Source organism: Centrocercus urophasianus, unplaced genomic scaffold, assembly GCF_019232065.1.
Source record: "Centrocercus urophasianus isolate 14NV4802_14NV808 unplaced genomic scaffold, USGS_Curo_1.0 seq_19, whole genome shotgun sequence".
Lineage (NCBI taxonomy): Eukaryota > Metazoa > Chordata > Aves > Galliformes > Phasianidae > Centrocercus > Centrocercus urophasianus.
The window spans coordinates 18,736,999-18,758,876 of record NW_024884744.1 but is presented as its reverse complement, the minus strand read 5'-3'; the positions used below and the strand labels follow the sequence as shown (position 1 = coordinate 18,758,876).

Below are 21,878 nucleotides of genomic sequence, written 5' to 3'. Positions count from 1 at the left end.
GCTGAGGGGAAGCGGAGGCGCGGACTACGGCTCCCGTGGCACTGCGCGGCGCCGGCTGTGCGCTGCGGTGCTGGGGTTACGGCGGCAGGGAGCGGTGCTTAACGCCTTGTGTTGGTTTCATTTAAGGCGAGCCCTCGTGAAGTGCCTCAAGAAGCGTCCCTGCCCGGCAAATCGCCGCCTCTGGGAGCGATCGGGGCTGGCGAGCGGGTTTGTGGAGCAAGCCCGCTTTGTTTTGTGTCGCTGCCACCAGGTGGCGACCACGGATTGCAGCCCTGTGCCTCTGGAGGGGCACGCGGCCCTGCTGGGCTCCGTGGTGCTGGGTGAGGAACAGCTCGGTCCAAAGAGGAGCTCCGGCATCGGCACACCGACGGGCTGCAGTGCTCTTCTGCGCTGAGCTGCTGGAGGTGAGCGGTGCAGAACAGCGCTGTGCCTGCGGAAGGCAGTTAAGCAGCGAAACTAGAGAAGGAAAGGAGAAACACATTGAATTTATCACCTCCCAGGAGCAGCTTCCAAACTGCGGGGAAGAATGCACTTGTATGGAGGAAGCAAGAACTGGGCTTTGCCAGCAGCTTTCCTCCTCGCTGTGGTTTACGGCTGCTGTCTAGACTGGGCCACTGAGCTTCTGTTCAGCAGATGCTAGGCTGTGCCAAAACAGCCTCTGCCTCAACTTGCAAGCTATGCTGACAGTGTTAAATGGGATGTTCTTCCCCGTCGGCCTTCTTTATGGTGAAAGTTTTGAACTGAAGCAGCGAGTGCCTTATGTGGATTTAGCAAAGCAAAGTACTAGAATAGAGTTCTCCAAACCTCAAGTGCTCACTCAGTGCGAGGGATAGGGCTGATGAGCTCCACCCCACCTGCCAGGCACTGCTAGGCATGAGGTGACTGCTGCGTGATGGCAGCTGTGAACTTCTCCAGGCCTTAAACCTTGCTCCTTATAGGAGATGCGAGGACAACTTTTAAGAGGAACCTGTGCCTACCTACCAAGACAGAACACACTGAGCAAGTGCTGTAGAAGCCCGCTTGCTCTTATGGTTCCCCTTCTAGAGCCCCCAGCTGTATGGAAGCTGCAGCGTGCTGCCTGAGCTCCAGCACTCTTGTTCCTGCAGACTCTCTCACTACAAGTCTTGCAATAATGAGGCTCTCTTTTCCTGCTGATATCGTGGCTCTTAAGACTGTTTTGAGTGTTCAGCAAAGAAAAGGGCCTTTATCTCCCAGTGCTGCTGGTAAAGTGGAATAAGCAGGAGTGGCTCTTGCAGCTGTAAAGCTCCAAGTGGAGCTGACTCCTGGGTTGGCTGAGCATCTTTTCTCTCCCAATGACTAATCCTCAAATTAAGCCAGGCTGCTTCCAAGCTGAGAGCGCTGAGTACTTGTTCTTCCAAACCATGTTCCTGTGCAGCGGCAGAAAACAGCTGATGAAGCTGAATCCTAAACCCTCACAGACGTTGGCGCTCTGCTTAGGCAGGAATGGATCTGCAGGGATGCTTTGCCTTCCCAGCTGGTCCCTTCGGACTGCCCTGGGAGTCCTGTGCTGATAGCAGGAGACCCCAGAGCATCCCTGTTTAACAAAGTGAATGATGGGAGCCAGTGATGGGGCATGAGCTGCGCAGCAGCCAGCACCTGGGGACAGAGCTGGCACTCACTGAGCACTCGAAGAGACAGCCTTGTCTGGAGCCACAGCACAGCTATGGAAATTAGTGTGTCTACTCTTTGAAACAGAACAGAGTGCTCTGCTGGAACCAACAGCGTGACATCGTGCTTTCATTCCCTGCCTGCTTTTAAACTGGATATGGAGGAATCCACTTGGAGTTGTTCACTGCAGAAAATGAGGAGAAAAAGATGGCAATAGCCAGAATCAGGAAAGAAATGTGCGATAATTGCCTGCCACTGCCTGTGCAGATGGGCCAACCAGGGGCAGAGCATGCAGCTCTAATTCTGATAGAACCACACTGTACTCATGTTTGCGTTCACAAAGATCTTTGCAGTCCAGATGACAGCCCCACTCACTCTCCTGAGATGCTTCTGACCCCTTCTGAGTTCAGGGTTTCCTCTGTGAAACCTCCATGCTTTTCATGCCATTAGACTAAAATATAACACTACATGAAACCGATTACTTGGAGATACATATTCTGAGAAATGAGCTCTCATGAGCTCTGAGACCCTTTGTGCAAGGAAAACCTAGCAGTCCATGCTTTGTTAAGGGAAGACTCCTCTTTTCTTGCATTTGTCCAGCAACGTTTTTAAACAGAATGATTCACAAAATGAATTGTTTGGGGGCACTGTTTCTCAGATGTGGATTCTGAGAAGACTTTTGTGTCTTGTGTAATAAGAAGCTGCAAAGCTACTTACTCCTTTATGCATCTTTCTGATGTGGGGCTTGATGCCAGCATCAAAATTCTGTCCTTTGCTGGACCAAAAGAACCATTGGCAGCTCTGTGACATTAATTTCTGCAAGGCTAAGTGATAATTCAGGCAGATTAGTGAATCGGTCTCACGCACTGCAGTGATCTGATCTCGTGGCTCCTTCTAGAAATGAAATTCTTCAATCCCAAACATATATTTTTCCTATCAAAACACAAGACATATGTAAGTGCCAGCAAGAAACATGGCAGTGTGTTGGTTCTATCCTGGTCTGTGATTACCAGGACATGAGAAACCAGACCTTGGGTGTGGAGTTGCTTTGGGAATGCGCAGGAGAAACTCGCACAGATGCTGTGCAGGTCTGCGTGAAGCTGATCTCTCTCTCAAAACTCAGGGTAAGCATTTCCCACTTCTTTTAAATTAAGAAGCTCTGCCTGTTAAATGACTCACGCTGAACATCTACCCTGTGTTGTCACTTCTGGTAGAGGGGCACCTCTGTCCCTTAAACCACAGATGTTCAACAGGAAGCATGCAGGGCTGCACAGAGCTTGTCTGTCAGCCTGCCTGTTTGTCTGCAGAGACCTGCAGAGGAGATATGCTAGCTGCTGCAGCTGCAGTGGGAAGCCATGCAGCTGGCTGTGCTCCCTTCTGGGGCAGGCAAACACAGCTTGCTGCTCTCTGATACAATCCAGTGTGTGACCTGACTGTTTGTGGCTTCTTTCAAATTGCCTTTACCACGAGGGATGATGTTAAGCAGCGCTGCCCCTCCTGTGGAACAAATAACCATTCGCTTGCAGCTTCTTGGGCATGGCAGATGGGTTGGTGGTGGGACCTGGTGATCTTGGTGGTCTTTTCCAGTCTTAACGATTGTATGATTTGATTCTATGGTTCTATACTGAAGCATTTGTTGGGTCTGAAAATTGCTCTGCTTGCTTCAGCAGAAAGCAGTGACTTGAATGAGAAACCTCCCTCCCCCAGAACCACAGTTTTACATATTTCTTCATTCCTTGGAAAAGCTTCCCCTAATTCTAGTTTAACTGATTGACCTCTTGTGTACTGAAGACATCAGGTTTGAGCTGGCTGGGGTTCTGGGACGGTGAAAAAGGCCATTGGTGTCAGAAGCTGCTTATTCATTTCAGCAGTTGACTCAATTCGGTAGCTGCATCAAGCATATTCTTTTTCTTTTGTTTTGTTTTGTCTCAGGTGCTTTATGAATTCTAACAGCCTTTTCACGTTTGCTCTTTTAATTTAGCACATAAAGACATCATTTGTTTCTATTTATCTCTAATTGCATTTGGATCACTCTTCAGGAGGGCATACACCAAGTGACATGAATAACCTGCTAAGCAGAACACAGAATGCTTAGCACCTGCAATATGTTCAGATTTCTCATTTGTTTCAGCTATAGAATTGCTTTAGTACATAATTTTCCTCCTTTTTAGCCAAGAGGGGAAATGTAGCACTGAGCTGTGCTTACTTGCAAGTAAACAGGTCTTAATTCCAACTGAGACTCACCCTACCCGAGAAACAAATGCAAAAACAGATTAAAATCGGTGACCTCAAACAAGATTTCCTGCTTGCTGATTCTGAAATATGATTAAAATTGACTCAAATGCTTTGTCTGAATTGGGCCCACCCTGAGCATCGTTGGCTCTGAGCACCTGGCCAGCAGTTTGCTGGCATTCCAGCATGCAGTGCCAGCTGTTGATACGTGGCAGCACTCAGGCGGGTGGCCCAGGACCAGCAGCAGCTCTTGCAGTGAGCCTGGAAAAGTGAGGGCCGTGCTGTGGAGCCCATTGAAGGTAGTGCTGGGGCTCCTCAAAATCATGTTCAAATTTCCTTTCTTGCCTTTCAGAATCAGGTAAACGCTCCAGCCCAAAGCTTTCCAAGTCCAGGTAGGGGAAATTCTGGAGTTCAAAGCCAACAGATGTAAATAACCTTGCTTTGGGCACTCACCCTTCTGGTAGAAGGAGGGGCAGCTTTGTCCTGCCTGTTCTCCAGAACCGATCAGGATAGCTCAGTGTCAGGTAACAAGAAGTTGTAGTCTCTTTGTTTTTGTTCAGTGAGACTCTCCCATCACAACTCATGAAGGCTGTAATTGTGGGAGCACTGGGAAAGCTGCACTTGGTGAGCTGTCTCTGCTCTTGCACAAGGCTCTGGTGATTACCTGCTGGCAGCATCCATCTGCCTTGTGCAATGCACCACGCAGTTCCAAATCACTGCAGCTGCACTTCTGTATGCAGAGGTGACAGTAGGCTGTGGCTTCATGGACACTTGTCTGATGGCAAAGCTGACAGGGTTTCCTTCTGCTGCCCTGCCCAGCTCTAGAGGCTGAGCCTTTCCAAAAGTCACCAAGGGCTTAAGATAAAAGCGGAGCTGTGTCCTGAATGTGCAGAAATACTTCAGGGCATGTTTAGGACATGCAAACATGTGCAAGGCAGACTCCTTCCTTGTTATCAGCTCCAGCAATCCATCTGCCTGTGTAGGACACTGCTGTGCCCCGGCACGTGTCTCTAGGCTGCACATCAATGCATCAGAGCTCATAAATGCTGCCGAGCCAGTACAGCACCCATCTGGGCTCATGAGATGTCAGGGTCAGTGCAGGCAGAGGCATCTGCCTGCCTTCACCTGTCTGCACCTGTGAGAGCATCCCTGCATGGAGGTGTGGGACCTGGTTCCCATCCTGGGGATTGATCGATTGCTGCAGTGAAGCCAAGGCTCATCCTCTGCCCTTGTGCCTTAGGGACTGAAAGGGGAGAATCCTCTTTGCTCCCTTGGGGATGTTGACCTCATGCTGTGCTTTTGCTTTTTCTATTTTAGTGGTACAATATGTAAATATGTTGTTTGTGCTAAGAAATGAAGTTTTGTCTATCAAATCACAGCTTGGAGCTGCTCTTTTACTGTGGCTTGATACCTGAGTGGCAATGGTTGTGCTCTTCATGGGAAATCAAATTTGGGAACAAGGGTGGAGATGATGAGGATTCAGCTCATAGCACTGCTTAGTAATAGGAAGTTCATTCCAGTTTCCCTTCCATGGGGTTGTACCCCAGTCCTGGAGTACAGCATGTCTTTGTACATGTGTATCTACATATGTGCGTATATAGGCATGTTTATAACAGGAGACTTGTGCCTACAAACACCAGCAGTGAGCATGACAGCTAAGAGAAGAGAACATTGGTGTTAGTGATAATCTGTCGGATCCCTAAGTAATGGATTGCTTACTAATCCTGATGAGTGTAAACCACCAGACCTGTGTACTTGAGAAGGTGAACCATCTGGAGGCTGTGGAAGGTAACATTGCCTGCAACACAGCCCCTTTGTTCTGCTACAGAACACAGCACTGCAAGATGCTGCTCAGGAGAGGTGCTCGGGGCAATCTCCTACACAGAATACTGCAAATAACTGCCTGGGTTCCATGAGGCTCTGAACTGAGCCCTTCAGAATTAAGGGGAAAGTTCAAAAACCCTCTGTGTTCTGCTTGGGTCCCATTATGCTGCTACTTCCATGTATTGTTTTTCTGTTAGAGCTGGCAAGATGTTTCTGTAGGAAAAGTGCTGTTTCTTCTCATCTTGCTGATCCTCCTGTTAGTGCCCCAATGGCTTTGAACCTGTAGCGTGACCCCGTGGGCACTCACAGCAGTAAAGGATCCCTTCCCAACACAACCCAAGAGCTGCTGCCTAAATGGACCAGGAAAGGCAGTGGGGAAAGACAGAATGGCTGAGGTGATGCAAGAGGGTCAGGGTGGCATGGTGGAAGGCTGAGGACCATTATGGTGCTGGTGCTCTGCCAGAGCAGCCCTGTTTATGAGGTATAGCCCTGGTTTGTTGGGTTTTTTTTTGCTTCTTATTTTAGGAAGTGAGTGCTCCAAGCTTTTCTGATCGTCCCCATCTGAGATAGATAGGCAGGAGTTGTAATTTAGAGCCTGCTGGAGCCAAAACACTGCCATGCCACGGATACCTACAATGGGAACAATGTTTTGGGGTGAAACAAGTGTTTCAGTGCCGTTTTCTGGTAGTCCTTTGCCACGAGGGTTCCCCAGTATAGGTTTAGCCTCCAAATGTTGTAGCCTGAATGTGTTATGGACAGAGGAGCTCAGCAGACACCAGCAGCTCCCTGGGCTGCAGCACTGTTCCTGCATGGCCGGCTCAGTGCTGTGTGCTGAGCTTTCATGTACTACCATCTAAAGAGGCATCTTTTGGTGTGACAGCGGGCAGGGAACATGTGGGGTGGGATTGGCACCCAGGAGAGCAGGGAAGGTCTGTGGCACCTGCACGCCTGCCAGAATTCTGACAAACATGATCATTAGTTAAGCAATACTGATATTTAAGCCCTCATCTTTGTTTCAGGGCTCTACTGAATAGGAGCAGTTTAAACAGAACTTCTGTTTCAAGCTGTCAGCTGCTGTAGCTTAGGCCACATTTTTAATGATTGTTTGGCCATGAGAGTTGCAAAGGCAGAAATATGGTTGTTCAGGAGGCCACAGAGTGCATTCTGCAGGGAAGGAATGGGTCAGGGATGGGCAGCTCCTGTTGGAAAGGATGCAGCTTACTCAGATTCTTCTTTCTTGGGCTGGTAGAATTTCTTTTCTGCAGGAAACATTTCTGCTCAGACAGAGCAGCGAGGCACTGCACAGCTGCACAGGGAGGTGGGGGTCACCATCCGTGGTGGTGTACAGAGCCGTGGAGATGTGGCACTGAGGGACGTGGGCAATGGGCACGGTGACATGAGGTGCAGTTGGACTCGGGGATCTCAGGGGTCTTCTCCAACCTTAATGATTCTGTGATTCCCTAATAGGAATCCATAGCTGAGGGCGGGGGGATGGCTGCAGCACGGCCTTCCCCTCCCATTCCAGCACTCTCTGCTCACTCCAGCAGTGTAGTGCCGACATGGCTCTGCAGCGAGCCTCCTTAAGAGCACAGAAAGGGGAGGAGGAAGCGCAGCTCTCCGGTTCCCGCAACCCCACCTCCCGGTTATTTCATCTTCCTTACAAGGCTAAAGCTAGAAGCTTTCCTCTGCCTCTGGGTCCCTTAAAAGCAGCGCGGCGAGCCCAGGGCTGTCAGTGGGATGTGGGGATGGGGGCACGGTGGGGAGCCCTACGCCCACTGACCCGGCTCTGCAGGAGGAGCACCGAACCAACCCATCAGGAGACATCGAGGGGGACCAGAGCGCAACATGAGGGGTAAATATATTTTTCATTGGGAAGAGCAGAAGTAACTGGCTTTGTTTAGTCTGAAATTCGTTATTGTAAGCAGCTGTCCAACAATGAGGACTCAGAAATGCATTGGCTGACACCTGGGCAGAGCCTTAGGTCTGAATTTGCTTCCCAGAGCAGCACTGGGTTAGAAAGACCAACGTGAATTCACATGGCTGTAGAAATTCTGTGTTTTCTCTATAGCCATTCACACCTGGGAACATTTTTTTAGAATCTGATTCCCTTTTTTGCTGTTACTGAAGCATTTTGGGTAGCAGTACATATGTTGCTATAAAAACAGAAAAAGCTGCAGAACCAAAACCCCTCTGAGAATGTGATAAGGACCAGGTCTTCCACCACAGCCAAGGGCCTCTGGGACATCTCAGATGTTCCTGCCCCTCTGTTCCTGTGCTGTCTGTTAGTGTCATTCCTCCAGACAGATCCATGCCCCACTGCGTTGGAATGTCTGCCTCTGGCTGAGGTTGCTGCAGCTGGTATTTGGGATTCAGGTTTTTTTCCAGTTTAATTGAAACAAGATGAAGTTGTCTGCTGAATTGTTTCTGTGTCTGACCATCCGGTCTGTCTGCAGTGCGATACTGGAACTGCTGAATGCAAATAGATAAAGGGAAAACATCTCAGTGGCTGGGAGCTGCTGTGGGCCAGACTGCTGGTGGGGTCAGAGCAGCCAGGGCAGAGGATGCAGCCACTCTCGCAAATATGATACTGCCAACATCAGTGTAACTGTAAGGCGTGATACCTGAATAGGAGTTCTGGAGAACTTAAAGATGCTCTTATTCAACAGGTAAAATGAAAAACTGTCCTTGGGAGAGCAGCTCCTGAGAGCTGTGACGGAGCCCCGCGGATCGCTGCCTCCCTAAGGCTCAGCCCAGCCTGGAGCTGGGTGGCTTTGCTGCGAGGATGGAAGTGCTGCGCCGCTCCTCCGTCTTTGCTGCAGAGGTGATGGAGGTGTTTGACAGGTCTCCCACTGACAAGGAGCTTGTGTCCCAAGCCAAGGCTCTCTGCAGGGACTACATCAACTCGAGGCTGATCCGTGCAGGCGTCAGCTGGAGCAAACCTGAGCACAATACCCCGATGCCTGGCGGCAAGCTGGCTGAGGTGTCTGCCATCCTGCTGCGCCTGGGTGAGTCCCTGCATGTGGTCTGGGCTTGGGAATCTTCCTTGGCTTGCACATCTTTCATCTTTTAGGTCATTGCTCAGCACTGTGGTTCCGAGACCCAACAGCAAATGATGTAAAAAAAACTGTGTAAAACTGCATCTGCGTGACAGTTTTGTTTCTCTCTATAGTTTTTCTCAGCTTGGCATTTTGAATGGGGCTTGTGGTTCTCCAGGCACAGGTGGGATCCTGGCAGCTCCATGCCTGGGCTTCATCAGCAGCTCACAGAGGTGGTTGCAGAGATGTTTAAGGGTAATTGATTAGATGTGTGTACCAGAGATTTTATAACACTGCTTTTCAGTGGCAGTGTATTAGTGTACTCTCTTCGCCTTTCCCTACCCCAATCATTTAGCAAGTTCTGTTCCTGTTTTTGGTCACTGGGGCAGCTGTAGAATCTTCCATGCTTGGGGCAGTGTACCAATCATTGATACAGGGACCTCTGCACCAAACTAAGCCTTGTGATGCAGGACAATAAGGATGGCTATCTGTGCCCAGCAGCACAGAGCAGTAGAGACTTCTTCAGTCATGGCAGTTGTGGACACCCAGCGGCTGCCCTGGCAGAGCACTCAGCTGTGCACTTGACATGGCTGTGGGAGCAGCTCTGGAGCAGTGCTTGCAGCCCGTGCACCCTCTGGCTGCTGCCCATTGCCTACCTTTGGCTTTAGGCTTTGACCTGCATGCTCAAGTCAAGCACTCTTCTCTAGATCCCAGCGCTCTGGTTCTAGGAGGTTGCTTCCAACATCCCTCTTTGCCTGCAGGTTGGAATATCAGTTCACATTTGGCTTGGAAACTACCATTGGCATTTGCATCTGATTTAATTACACCAAAGTTCAAGTAAGTCTGGTGAAGCAACCTTTAACTGAGCCCAACCAAATCAGTACCAGACTGGTTCCCCCACTTTCTCCTCTTTCTAGTTCTTTTGGATGTTATCCCAAATTTGTTTTTAAGGCATACATGGTTTTCTTTTGGCTGGCTTTTATTAAATTACTCTTCTTTTACGTGTTTTCTCTCGTATGCTGAATCTTCTGTTGTTTTTGTCCATCTGTCAGCCTGGCTGCCTCTTTGTCTCCCCAGTTTTTCTTGGCCTGGGGTTGAGCCAGATCTTCTGTGGGAGGCCAGGAGGACACTGAAGGGCGAGCAGGTGGCAGCCTGTGTCTGGAGGCGTCTCCTGGGTGACTCTGCTACCACTGATTCTCCTCCAGATGGAGAGGCTTGGCTGACAAAATCTGCTTGGAGAGAGCCATGGCTTGCTTGGTTCCCGTGCAGCAAGAAGGGGGAGCTGTCCTTCTTAGTAGGATAGTCAGAGGTGGTAAAACCCAATGATATGGCCAAGAGATCTCAGACCAACCTACCACGTGTGGTGTAGGTCTGGTGTACCTGAACCAGAGGTTGCGGCACTAGGAGCAGGCTGCAGGCACTGAGCCCAGCCCAAATTATGTCCCAGCCACCCCTCTGGGCTGGGGACAAGGCTGTGTGCTCCTTGCGGAGCCAGAGCAGCTGCTGAGGATATAAGGAATGGTGCCTCTTATCAGCCCTGGCCATGCAGGCTCAGGGTTTCCTCTTTCCTCAGCCCATGTGGAACAATGCACCAGGCGCAAGGGGCCAGAAGAATTTGTTTGTGGCCTCCTGTGAAGCTGGGCTCTGCTTGTCTTATGCTGAGTGCTGGGGAATAGTTTTATAAATTCAAGTTGAGCAGCTGCTAACCTGCCACCCCTGATGGGATGATGCCTTTGTTCCCATTTAATGTCATCCTCTGGGTGCTTGGTTGCCTTCTGGCTGGGACAAGCCACCTTGGCCCTGCAGTGACATTGACTCGATGGTTCTTACAGATCCCACCCAAGTCAGAGTGCTCAAGTGACCCTATGGATGTCTAGGGGCCCTGACAGCTCTCCTCTTCCCCTGTGTCCTCCTATGCAGAAGGACAAGCATTCATCTAGATGGCCAAGTGAGAATCTCCATGCACACAAGGCTTTGGTCCCATGCCATGCTCACATCGTGTAACACTCCTACAGCATCTTCTTAAATATCCATGAGAGGTAAAACAGTTAGAGATAGCAGTTAACGATTGTACTGGTCAGGATGGCTTGCTAGACTGCAGAGGAAAGCTGTGCTGCTCATGTTCCAGCACAAGCCTGCTAGGAGGATGTTCTCTTCTTGCTCTTTTTGTCTTGATCTTCGAGCTAACGTGACACCACTGACTGGGTCCCAGCTGGGGAAAAAACAACCTGGGTAGAAAGCACATCCTGTGTGTGCCAGGAATTTTGCTGGGGAAGCCAGGCAGGCAAATGGAGTGCTGGGAATTGGGTAGGAGCTCTGCTCTGTCACTCTGTGCACAAAGAGCTGAGCCGGGAGTCTCTGCTCAATGCTGTGTGGCTCCAGGTGGATTCCTGGCCTCTGTCAGCCTCCAGCACGCCTGAGTCACTCTCATCTCATGACATTTTTTGTACAGGTTGAGAAAGGGTGTACCTTCCAACAGCTCACACAGGTGTATGTGCGTGTTTCTCGCTGCCGGCTTTGTTCCTTTCAGACTGTGGGGAAAGGAGGGCGCAGGCGATACTGGCACAAAGGACCGAGGTGCCGGGGCTGCTTCTAAGTGACCCTGAGAGCTGTGCTGCCTGTTTTACACCAGATGGAAGGACGGCCTCAGCCGTGATTCCAGCATGCTGACCCCGAGTGCTTGCTTGCAGGGGACGAGCTGGAATACATTCGCCCCAACGTCTATCGCAACATCGCCCGCCAGCTGAACATCTCGCTGCACTCGGAGACGGTGGTGACGGATGCTTTCCTGGCCGTGGCTGCACAGATCTTCACTGCAGGTACCGCGCCCAGGCAGGCAGACAGGGCTGGGGCGGGCAGGAACAGGATGGGGCCGCTGTTATGGGATGGCTGTGAGGTGGGGCCAGGTTTAGGAAAGAGCCGTGGGCAGTTTGGCAGCACGCCCTTCTGTAATGATTTAATGAGCTCCTCCATGCTCTGGCGGGGAAGTGCCCCGTTCTGTGCATCCTCCTGGCATTTCTCGCTCGTTCTAGAAGCCGTCTCCTGCCCTGCCTCCTTAGGAGGTGATGTTACCGCATCGCACAGGGAGGTCGCTCATTCCAAGCTCCTTTGCTCACCGCTGGCAACCGGAGCAGGTTCATTACACGGGAGCCTCCCTTGTTCCAGCTCATGCTGCTGGTGCTGGGAGCCAGAGCTAACTCATCACAAGGGAGTTCCCTCTTCCTGGCTTCCTTTCCCCCAGCGACAGCCAGGGCTGCAATGGAGCCTGCTGCTTCCAGCTGCTGCCTTGTGTTTGGAGGCAGGACTGCTCTCCACTGAGCCACGCAAACATGGCAGGCATGTCTGAGTGTTGCTGTGTCAAAGGACAGTCTTGTCATTTCAGTGCTGAGCTTTATTTGCCTTGAAAAGCAGAGGTCAGGTTTGCAGGCATGGGTGTTAGCAGCACAGACAAGTAGGTTGTCTTAGCTGAACACAGCTGACTGCATCCAAACCAGCCCATATCCCAAGGGAATGACATGGGGAATTCAATGGAAAGCTGGATGGCTCCAGACAGAGCAGCATGCCATGTGTTGGGAGAAAGCCCTGCTGGCTGCTGGGAGCCTCACCTCGTGCATTGATAGTGTATGTTTGTTGAGAAATGCACTCATTGTTCCTCAATTCCAAGCTCAGGAGTCGCATGAAAAGCTTGAATGGTCTTAAATGTTGTGGTCCTGTTGAAAGTAAAGCTGGAAATTGTATCTCTTGGCCCCAAACTCAGGGGTTTTGAGGTGGTAAGGATGCAGACTCAGTCCATTGAGAGTGGCAGTTGGGGAAGCTTTGGGGATGTAGTAGGAGCTCAGGCTAAAGCTCTGCTGAGGGTGCTGGGGACTCAGTGCAGCATTAGCCTCCAGCAGATGGTTGTGCATGGGCGTGGGTTCCCAGCTTACCCTGCTCTGCATGCTCTGCTTTCTCTTCTTTCCATCTCTGCTTCATACCAACCAGCAGGACAGCCTGTGGATGTGAGGTTGAGGCAGTGCTTCAGTGACTTTTGTCAATTCATCACTGTAGCTTCTCTTGCTAGAAGGCTGCTGAGTAGTAGAGGGGGAAGAGTTCACTGATTTTAACATTCATGAGTCCTAGCAGCAGTCTCAAGACTCGGCATTTAATGTTAAATCCAGCAGATCAGTGCTAGCAGTGACAGCCAGACACTTCTCTCTTTTTTTTTGTTTTTTCATAGTTCAGAGGATAGAGGCTCTTAATGGGTGAAGGAAATGAAAGAGCTCAAATGCAGCCTGAATTTTCAAGCCAGTTACCAATGGCTAAAGCATCTGACCCTGATTTTCACTGTCCAGTTTATTAAGAAAACAGCTCCAGTCTGACACTGCAGTGCCAAGACAGTCTGAGGAGCCCATCAGTCACTTGCAGTGCCTGTCCAGCAATGGAATGTGAGAGTTTTACCCTGTCCTGTTGAAGAGGACAGTTGCACCCCCTGCTTAGCACTGCTGTGTAGATGTAGCACCGAGGGACTTGGTCAGTGGGCACGGTGGGAATGGGTTGGTGGTTGGACCAGATGACCTTAGAGGTTTTTTTCCAACTTCAGTGATTCTATGGTTCTATGATTATACTGGTTTTATAGTTTTGGATGCTGGTAAGCTCCTAATTAACAGTGCTTAGGCTGCAGTGAGCCCTGTGCAAAAAGGACCAGGGATGCATGAGGTTGCCAAGAGAACATACCTCCCTGCAGCTGGAATGTTGCTAGCAATGCACCTCGCTGCTGCCTCACCCTGCAGGCTTTATGAGCTCCCTGCATTGTGCATATCCTTCTTGGCACCTTTTTCTCCACCAGAGGAGAGCATACTGAGCCTGGCTCATCCTTCAAGCTGCTGAAACATAGCACAGGATTATGTTTCTCTGAGGTCTGACTGGCAGGTCGGATGGATGCGAGTGGGATGAGGGCAGTTTGTCTGAGTGCTTGGGCAGCACAGTGCTGGGGGCTGCGTGGCCACACGCTCCCCTGGGCTCGCTGACATGCTGTGGGAATGCATTCAAGAGCAGCTCTTTCCTGCTAATTCATTTTCCCTTGGGCTCGCAGTGTTTACATACCTCCAGCTCCAAGGCTGGCCTTGAGGCTGCAGCTTGTATTTCTTACTTTTAAAAACACTTTCTAAGTGGTTTGTCTCATTTTTTTCTGTCCCACCTCCGTGGGCAGAAATTTTAGGGAATTTTCTGCTTTAATTACTCTTCAATCATTCAGCTGGTGCAGATGCATCCAGCTGCTGCCACCCTGCCTCCAGCAGCAGTGATGGAAGCTTTGGCATGGAGGAATTGTGAGGGAAGGGATTTCTTACTCCCTTACCCCTGCAGCTCAGGTTTGCCAGGAAGCAGCCTCAGGGATTGATTTGACCCTTATAGAGTGCTCTGTAAAGAAGAGGGGATGGGAAGTGACCACTGAGCCCTCCACATCCATCACTTCGACAAGCATTGCTGCCAGTTTGTGTCATCCATGTGAAGGGGAGGGCTCTGTCCCTGTGCTGGGGAGGGCTTTACCCCCCTGAAATATCTAGAATCCAATAGCCTGCAAGAAGGACCATCAATCAGTAGGGAAGGCAAGAACTGAAGGATCTTTCCCTCTGTCCTTCCTTGGAGCTGGACCAACATGTCCATATGGCAGACTGCTTTGCTGTGTGTTAGAACCATAGAATCATAGGATCACAGAGGTTAGAAAAGATCCCTAAGATCCCCAGGTCCAGCCCCAGCCCATCCCACCATGCCCGCTGCCCACATCCCCATGGTTCTGGAACACCTCCAGAAAAATAACAGCCACTTTATCAATAAACTTCCTATGATCCTGGGGACAGTGCCTATGGAGAACAGAGCATCACAGGACACTACTGTGGGTTATTATTGCTGCTACAGTGCCTAGCAAAATGATCTTTTGTAGATATTGATGTCGCATTAGTCATGAGTGGAAGAACTGCTTTTTTGGAACAGCAAATGGATATTTGTCAGCGTAACAAACCATTCCTGCGGCTGATATTTGAATAGTTTCTCTGTAAAGCAAACTTCCCAGCATAGCCAAAGGAAATCCACATTCCCCTGTGCTGTGTGCATGCAGAGGGCTGCGTTCCCAGGTTGCTGCTCCTGTTAAAAGCCTCATCAGAGATTGCTAGCTGTGATGCCTGAGTGTGGAGGATTTACACCCTGTGGTGTTGGCTCATATAGGGATACCCTGGAGCTGGCTGGTGCCCAGAGCACAGCCTGGGCATGGATTGCCAGCGCTGCAGGGAGATGGCTGCTGCTGGGACAGCATCCATGGGGCTCTTGCTGCGGGCAAGCCAGCCTTGCAGGAAGCTCTGCTTAGGGAGGTTAGATAGCTGGCTGGCATGGCTGGCTGCATTGCCCTTGGTGGGACAGGTATGAGCTGTGAAATGCTCGTGGGGTTACCTGGTTGGAGATTGACTCCAGGAGGACTCCAACTGTCTTGAGCCTGTAGCTCTACCTCCCTCGTTTGGTCTTTGTCGTGGCAGAATGGACTGTGCAGATGCTTATTGCTTATGTGCTCTGTCTGTCACTTTGGAACAGACTCCTCTAATCTAGAAAAAAAACCAAAAAGCATTGTTTTTATGTCTTTGGGTCATGTCTTTGGGCTGCTTCCTCCAAAGCTGCACGTATGGCGCTAAGCAGCGGTCAAAGCATGCCCAGTTTTAATCACTCACAGGAAAGCATGCAGGACCACAGCTGCAGCCACACTCAAACCCTCCTGCTTACAGAGTGGGCACCTGTGATGGAGGAGGGATCCATGTAAGTGTGAGCACCCTCTCTTCTTTTCCCAGGCATAACATGGGGCAAGGTGGTGTCTCTCTACGCCGTGGCAGCAGGGCTGGCAGTGGACTGTGTGCGTCATGCACAGCCAGCCATGGTCCACACCATCGTGGACTGCCTGGGAGAGTTTGTCCGCAAGACCTTGGTGACGTGGCTGAAGAGGCGAGGAGGCTGGGTAAGAGATGCTGGCTGGTCTGGCTTGCTTCCCTGTGGGCAGACTAGGAAACAGCCCAGTTAATGCATCTTGTTGTAGAATAACATTGAGTGAGATTGTTCCTGTGCTAGGCTCTCATAGCTCTGTTACTATCTCCTTGCCCTGTCCTCAACAGTTCAGCTGTTCTGGTCTTCAGCTTCCTGTGCACTAATTCAATCCTCACCCACTGATGCCTCTTCTGTTCCTGTCCTGAATTTCTCTGGAGCAGGCAGACAGTTGTAGTAGCAGACTGTAAGCAGGAGCCATCACCCGGTGTTTGATTTCTGTGGTTCTCTCTATAGCCCATGGGAAATACAGTGCTCCTATGGAGAACAGTTTGGAGTAAGAGCTGTGAAATAGCTAGACACCTCACCAGTGACCTCCCCAGGAGCTCGAGCTGATGGCTGAGCTGTGGCAGAGTCAGAAGCAGGGTGATGTGCATGAAGGGGGGCAGCTGGAAAGGTAGCAGTGTCCTGATTTTTGGATTCCTTGCCACCTAAGAGTCATTGCAACCTTTGGTCATCCCTGCTCTCTCTAAAGCTGCTACCTTGGGGCCAGTGGGCTGATTGGCTGGGCTGGAGAGTAACCATCGTATTGAATGCCCCAACTTTTTTGTGTGTTTCATTTTGTGTCTGCACAGATAATTGTGCTGAGGTACTGGAGAGGATGCCCTGGGAAAGAACTCACCAAGCTGCACTGTTCCTGTCCCCACCTCAGCCCATCAGTGAGGTTTATTCTGAGCACCTGTGGGGCTGGTTGAAATGTTTTCTCTGAAAGTTTTTCCTTTGGGGGGGAAAAAAAGAAAGTTTCCTTGAAATTGGAATGTTGCACGGGAATGTGCCCCCTTCTAGTTTCCCAACTAAGTTGCTTCCTTGTTCTGGTAAACCATGTATGTTCAGATAAGTCAACATCTTGTTTTAATTTTTGTGGTGTGTTGTTAGACTTCAAAACAAAGAGTTTGATAGTTCCAAATGGATATTTTTGGAAAGTCTGCTGCATAGCAAGCAAGCCACAGAGCCCATCCCCTGCCCAGAATGGGCTCTCAGCAGCTGAGGAGAGGAGCCCTGTCCTTGTCTGCTCCTGGTGCAGCTGTTTCTACTCGAGTGCCATTGCATTTGCCCTGGTGCTGCTGAAGCCATGCTGCTTGCTCTCAGGATCCGGCCCTAGGAAAGGGAAGCCCCTGATCAGACAAGAAAGTGTGAAAGCTGCTGGTTGGTGCTGATTGCCTCCTGTTGTAAGCACACTTATCAGCAGCTCTGGGCTGCACAGAGGAGATAGCTTCCCTCCAGAAACAAGTGGCTCCTTCAGCTGAGGGGAAGTCTCCTCATCCCTTGCCTTTGTGCTGTGTTTTCCTGAATGTTGTTCCTCTCAGCTAGGCACTGCAGCGTGACATTTCTCAGCCCTGTTCCCAGAAGGGCCAAGCTCTGTGCTGGAGTCCCTTTCATCTGGTGCCTGACCTCACTGCCATTGGTTTGTCTTGGCCTGGTGTCCGCCTTTCCTCTGTGCACATGGCCCCACCACACACCTGCCTGGGCTGCCAAGAGGAACCTCTGTGCTCCGGGCTGTGCTGGGAGAGCCTCTGCTCAGCAGTAGGGACCCATATGGTCTATTATGGCCCCCCAGTCCCATATTTTATAGGGTGGAGAAAGCCTCTAACTGCCATGGTTCAACACCTCACAAGCCCAACACTTGTAGCAGGAAGAAAAAACATTTAACTCTTGGGGATACCATCTCTGCCCAAGGAGAGTTCGCAGCCTCAGCAGTGGCTTTGCAGGGGAGTAGAAAGCTTTTTTAGCAGCTGCTATGGATGTTTGCTCCACAGAAGAGCTTGAGACCCGAACTTGTTCAATGAATAAATAACAGGCAGAGATCAAACTGTCACTGTAGCAGCTTATCAGTGCCTCACAAAGGCCTATTTAATTAAGCAGCTTTGAAATTTTCAGTTTCAGTGCCTTATCTGGTACGCTTTGTTTGGATTACAATAACCAAGGCAATTGTTCAACAGCTGAGCAGTTGTGTTTATCTAAGCGAGCGCAGTACCAGTCTCAAGGTGCTGCTGAGCACGGCTCCTCTCAGCTGGCCACATTAGAGTGCTCATTGCATCAGCACAGAGCAGGTGATGCTCATCTCAGATCAGCCATCTCTGTAGCTGCCGCTCACCAGGTGCATTCACCCAGCACTGATTACCGTGAGGCTCTGGCTCACAGGGAGCCGTGGGCTCTGCTGGCACTGAGTGTCAAGACTTTTACAGCTGCAGCATTTCTCTACCTTGCTGTTCACCCCAGGAATTCCCCATGCACTGATCCAGCTTCCTGCTGCTTTCCACTCCTCCCTACTCAAGCCATCTCTGCTCGCCGGGTGTGTGTGAGCTCAGAGACCCCAAAGCAGCATGGTAATGCAGCATGGCAGCCTTCAGGCTTCCTGGGGCTGCTATTATCAGACCTTCCACACGTAGATGATCTTGGCATCAGTTAACAAAGCTGTATTCGCTTTGTCCCTGTGTCCACCCTCTTGTTTTCTTCTAACTATTGCCAAGATTGCTCAAGTGTGTCTCACTGGCATCTTGAATGCAGGTGGGAACACTGGAAAAGATTATTGGGATGTTCAGTGATCCTTATTCCTCTCTTCAAGGAGGGCTGCACTCTTCTCAGTCATAGGATCACAGAATGATTTGAGTTGGAAGGGATTTTACTCTGGGGAACAGTGCCAGGGTCTCACCATCCTCTGAGTAAATAATTTTTTCCTAACATCTGACCTAAGTCTCCCCTCTCTTAGTTTAAAACCGTTCCCCCTTGTCTTATTGAAATCAGATTGTGCAAAAAGCTCACTCCTGCTTTTATGCTTCCTTCAACCACTGAAAGGCCACAATGAGGTCTCCCCATAGCCTTCTTTTCTCCAAGCTTAACAAGCCCAGCTCCTTCAGCCTGTCTTCATAGGAAAGGTGTTCCAGCCCTCTGATCGTTTTTATGGCCCTCCTCTGGACCTCCTTTAACATCCGTTAAACATCCAAACTCTGCATCTGTCTTCTTCTGGGGCCTCAGGTCTGGACATAGTACTCCAGTCAGAAAAGGGCTGCTTGCCAAGCCATGGTGTAAAGAGAGAGCTGTGAGGCCAATGGATATTTGCCCTCCTTGTCTCTCAGTTTTGGTTCAGTTTTGCCACCCTACAGTCCCTGGTGTTTCTGAAAACCTCATCAAACTGATACGGTAACAGTGCACCCTGTGTCACAGAGCTGCAGCCCATAGTTCCTTGTGCTTGGCTGATGTTTAACCACAACACAAATTTTGCAGGCAAAATTGCAGGTAAGCGAATAAAAATTTGCTTACCCCTCCCAGAAGATGTTATTTTCTATCCGCTTCTGTCCTGTTCGCTTTACCCTCCAGATATTTTCTGCTCTCTCCTCCCCGTCCCAGCCGAGATCACATCTCCATGAATTCACTGCATTGTTATTTCTGTTCATCGCTGGCTGCCATTCCTGTCAATACCTGACAGTGGCTGCCCAGCAATCCATACCTCTTGGCCCATGTGCCGGGCAGCACCGCAGCCAGCAGACACATTCCCACAAACAAAGCTTGCATTGCTCGCGATTTAAATCATGGATTTACTTCCTTGAACGAGCTCCAAATAAAACATTAAGGCAAGAGAAAAAGTGCAAGCAACTTGAGCTGATATTAAACAGGACAACCTCAGGGAAGCATCGTGCTTTGCAGAAAGGGATGGGAAGGCTGTTGTTGCCAAGGCTTCTCCTGGGAAAGGGAGGAAAGTTTCTTTTATTTTGCTGTTGAAAATGGAAATGCTTGCTGATCTTTCTGTAGCATTCCTTTTCCCAGGCGTGGCTTGTTTTGAGGTACGCAGTGGCCGGGTGGGTCTGGGCATGGCCACTGACCTCTGCTCCCCCTCCTCAGGCAGACATCACCAAGTGCGTGGTGAGCACCGACCCCAGTCTCCGCTCCCACTGGCTCGTGGCCGCCATCTGCAGCTTTGGGCACTTCCTCAAGGCCGTCTTCTTCGTGTTGCTGCCCGAGAGATGAGTCCCACTGCCCCGTGCCCCATCTCCTCCCCCACTCCAGAAGCAGTGGCCGTGGGCTCTGAAGAGGAGGAAAAGAAGAACTGGTACGGACGCAACTTGTTCTCCACTCCCTTAGCTGGTGGCAGCTGATGGACTTCATTCTCCTTTGATGGCCACAGGAGCCTCTCCCACCGTTCATGTCCCAGGAACCCTGTTTCCCATGGGGACCAGAGGAGGAAGGAGCTACGATTTGAAATGAAATGGGAAGAAGAGAGGAGGAGCAGCCCTCCCTCACTGCATGCGATCGCCTTTCAGTCTTCAGACTCGCCTTGTGTCACTTCTTGTTGTGTTTTGCTAAGACTCCATCTCCTCCTCGCTCTCTGGACTCGCTCCTCCTCGCTCTGTGTCACTGGGCTCTCCCCACAGCACAGCGTGACAGACGGTACCGTGCTGTGATGGGATTTGCATGGGATGAAACCAAATGTACCATCATCAGATGCTTCCCCCTCTGACCTTCCTTGGGAAATGCATTTTGTGGTGTGTGTGCAGAGCAGCTGCATGGGATGCAGTTGGCAAGGGTGCTGCTCTGACCTCTTACGGAGCCCGCATGCATCACATGAGACAAGGAATTGAGCAACAACTCAGGTTGGAATTTTGCAGTGAAGGCAAAGCTCAGTTTGTAAGTGGGACAGGTGAGATGAGGGAAGCAGTGAGAGAGCTGCCTGGTGTCACGAACGGGGAAAGCTGTGTCAAAAGGAACTGCTTTATTTTTCTCCCTTATTGTCTTCAGGAGTACAGCCCATAGCCCTCTTTGTATTGTACAATAAAAGCAAGTAGGTGTTGTTTATTGTAAAGGGTAACGTATTTGTTTCCAGAGTTAAAAATTCCAAAAAAGGCCAAAACAGTGCAGAGACCAACACTGGAGCCATGCTAAAAATACTCCAGCATTTCCCCTGGTAGAAGATGCTAATGTGTTAAAAGCACCACCCGTCTGCTTCGTGTCAGGGTTTGGCCCATGGTGTGGCCATGACACAAGTGTTTGTTGCAGGGACAGGTGAGCTGCTCTTGTACAACCAGAGTGGGTGTAGTGTGCGTGGTGAGCTGAGCCAACCACACTGAGAGCACAGAGAGCAGTAACTGCAGTGGGAGCAGACTGCTAGGAGGATGCAGCTTCTTTGTCTCAAAGAAGCTAACTAAAACCAGATTTGTCCTTCCTGGGAGAACCTCGGCTGTGTGTCACTTGGACTCAGACAGCTCTGCAGCTGGTAAAGTGCAGCCCATCTTGTCATGCCTTGTGCTTTATGGGGTGTGGGTGAGCTCACGGAGCCAACATGATCACACTGCAACTGCAAAGACCTTCCTCAGTTTGGATGCTACTTTGAAATGTAATGCTTTAGGGTATGACTGCTCTTAGAATAAACAAGGGATATCGGAGGGACCAACAAACAGCATCGAGAGTTAAAGGCACCAATTAAGTCAGTTTGAGAAAAAGATAAGAATGATAAGCCAAAGAAAGCAGCATTGCTGGAAAGGAATGTGTGTGGGTGGGAAGGGGCTGCACATAAGGCAGACAGCAATTCCATCTGGAAGCTGCAGACTGCGAAGGGCTGAGGAAGATCCCTGCAAGCAGGTCTCAGTCCTTCACCTGCAGCAAAATGCAGCGTTACTCACATCCTGGGTGCTGTGGAGGATGTGGATTCCCAGTGATATCCGTGTGTGGTTTTTGAGAGCTGGATGCACAATGCATGGCTGGGCAAGTGGTGTGCAGAGAGGCTGGAGCAGCCGATTCTCTGGTTTGTGCTCTCGCAGGCAGACTTCTGCAGCTTGCTTCTTTCTTTTCCCATTTGCTAATACGTGTGCAGACTGCATTCAGCATGCTGCTTGTACCATGCCTGTTAAACCAGGAAAATGCTTCCAGAGTCCCATGGGCTCTCCTTGTGGGACAACCATGCAGCCGGAGGAGCCCTGAGCTACTAGCTCCTAAACCACAATGGCCCTTAAACTATATTCCTAACTCAGCCCAAATTTGGGGGCTGTAAGAGTGTGTCTGCTTTCTCACTCCCTGTGCAACAACCACATTGACACCAGTCCTCCTACCAAAACAAATAGCAAGCTGTACTGTTTGTGCTGTCATGCATTTCTAAGCAGTGGTTTC

At 50.3% G+C, this 21,878-nt stretch overlaps 1 protein-coding gene across 3 annotated transcripts; it reads left to right on the top strand.

The window, feature by feature from the left end:
- Positions 1 to 290: 290 nt before the first annotated feature.
- Positions 291 to 20,577, top strand: BOK (BCL2 family apoptosis regulator BOK). 3 transcript variants are annotated; one of them, XM_042820689.1, is made up of 5 exons: positions 291 to 2,753; positions 8,352 to 8,690; positions 11,411 to 11,539; positions 15,533 to 15,696; positions 19,620 to 20,577. In XM_042820689.1, exons 2-5 carry the CDS (start codon positions 8,468 to 8,470, stop codon positions 19,743 to 19,745), a joined length of 642 nt encoding a protein of 213 aa, XP_042676623.1. In that variant the 5' UTR covers positions 291 to 2,753; positions 8,352 to 8,467; the 3' UTR covers positions 19,746 to 20,577. The 3 variants fall into 3 exon arrangements, with proteins under 3 accessions (XP_042676623.1, XP_042676624.1, XP_042676622.1); XM_042820690.1 differs by lacking the exon at positions 291 to 2,753 and adding an exon at positions 6,583 to 7,537 and having other exon boundaries at positions 19,624 to 19,738; XM_042820688.1 differs by lacking the exon at positions 291 to 2,753 and adding an exon at positions 6,586 to 7,537.
- Positions 20,578 to 21,878: the final 1,301 nt, after the last annotated feature.

What these genes read in the sequence shown, in the direction of transcription:
- BOK (XM_042820689.1), top strand. Translation starts at nt 8,468, where the DNA reads ATGGAAGTGCTGCGCCGCTCCTCCGTCTTTGCTGCAGAGGTGATGGAG. An exon ending in TGCCATCCTGCTGCGCCTGG is followed by an intron (nt 8,691 to 11,410) that starts GTGAGTCCCTGC and finishes GCTTGCTTGCAG; the next exon opens with GGGACGAGCTGGAATACATT. An exon ending in TGAAGAGGCGAGGAGGCTGG is followed by an intron (nt 15,697 to 19,619) that starts GTAAGAGATGCT and finishes CCCCCTCCTCAG; the next exon opens with GCAGACATCACCAAGTGCGT.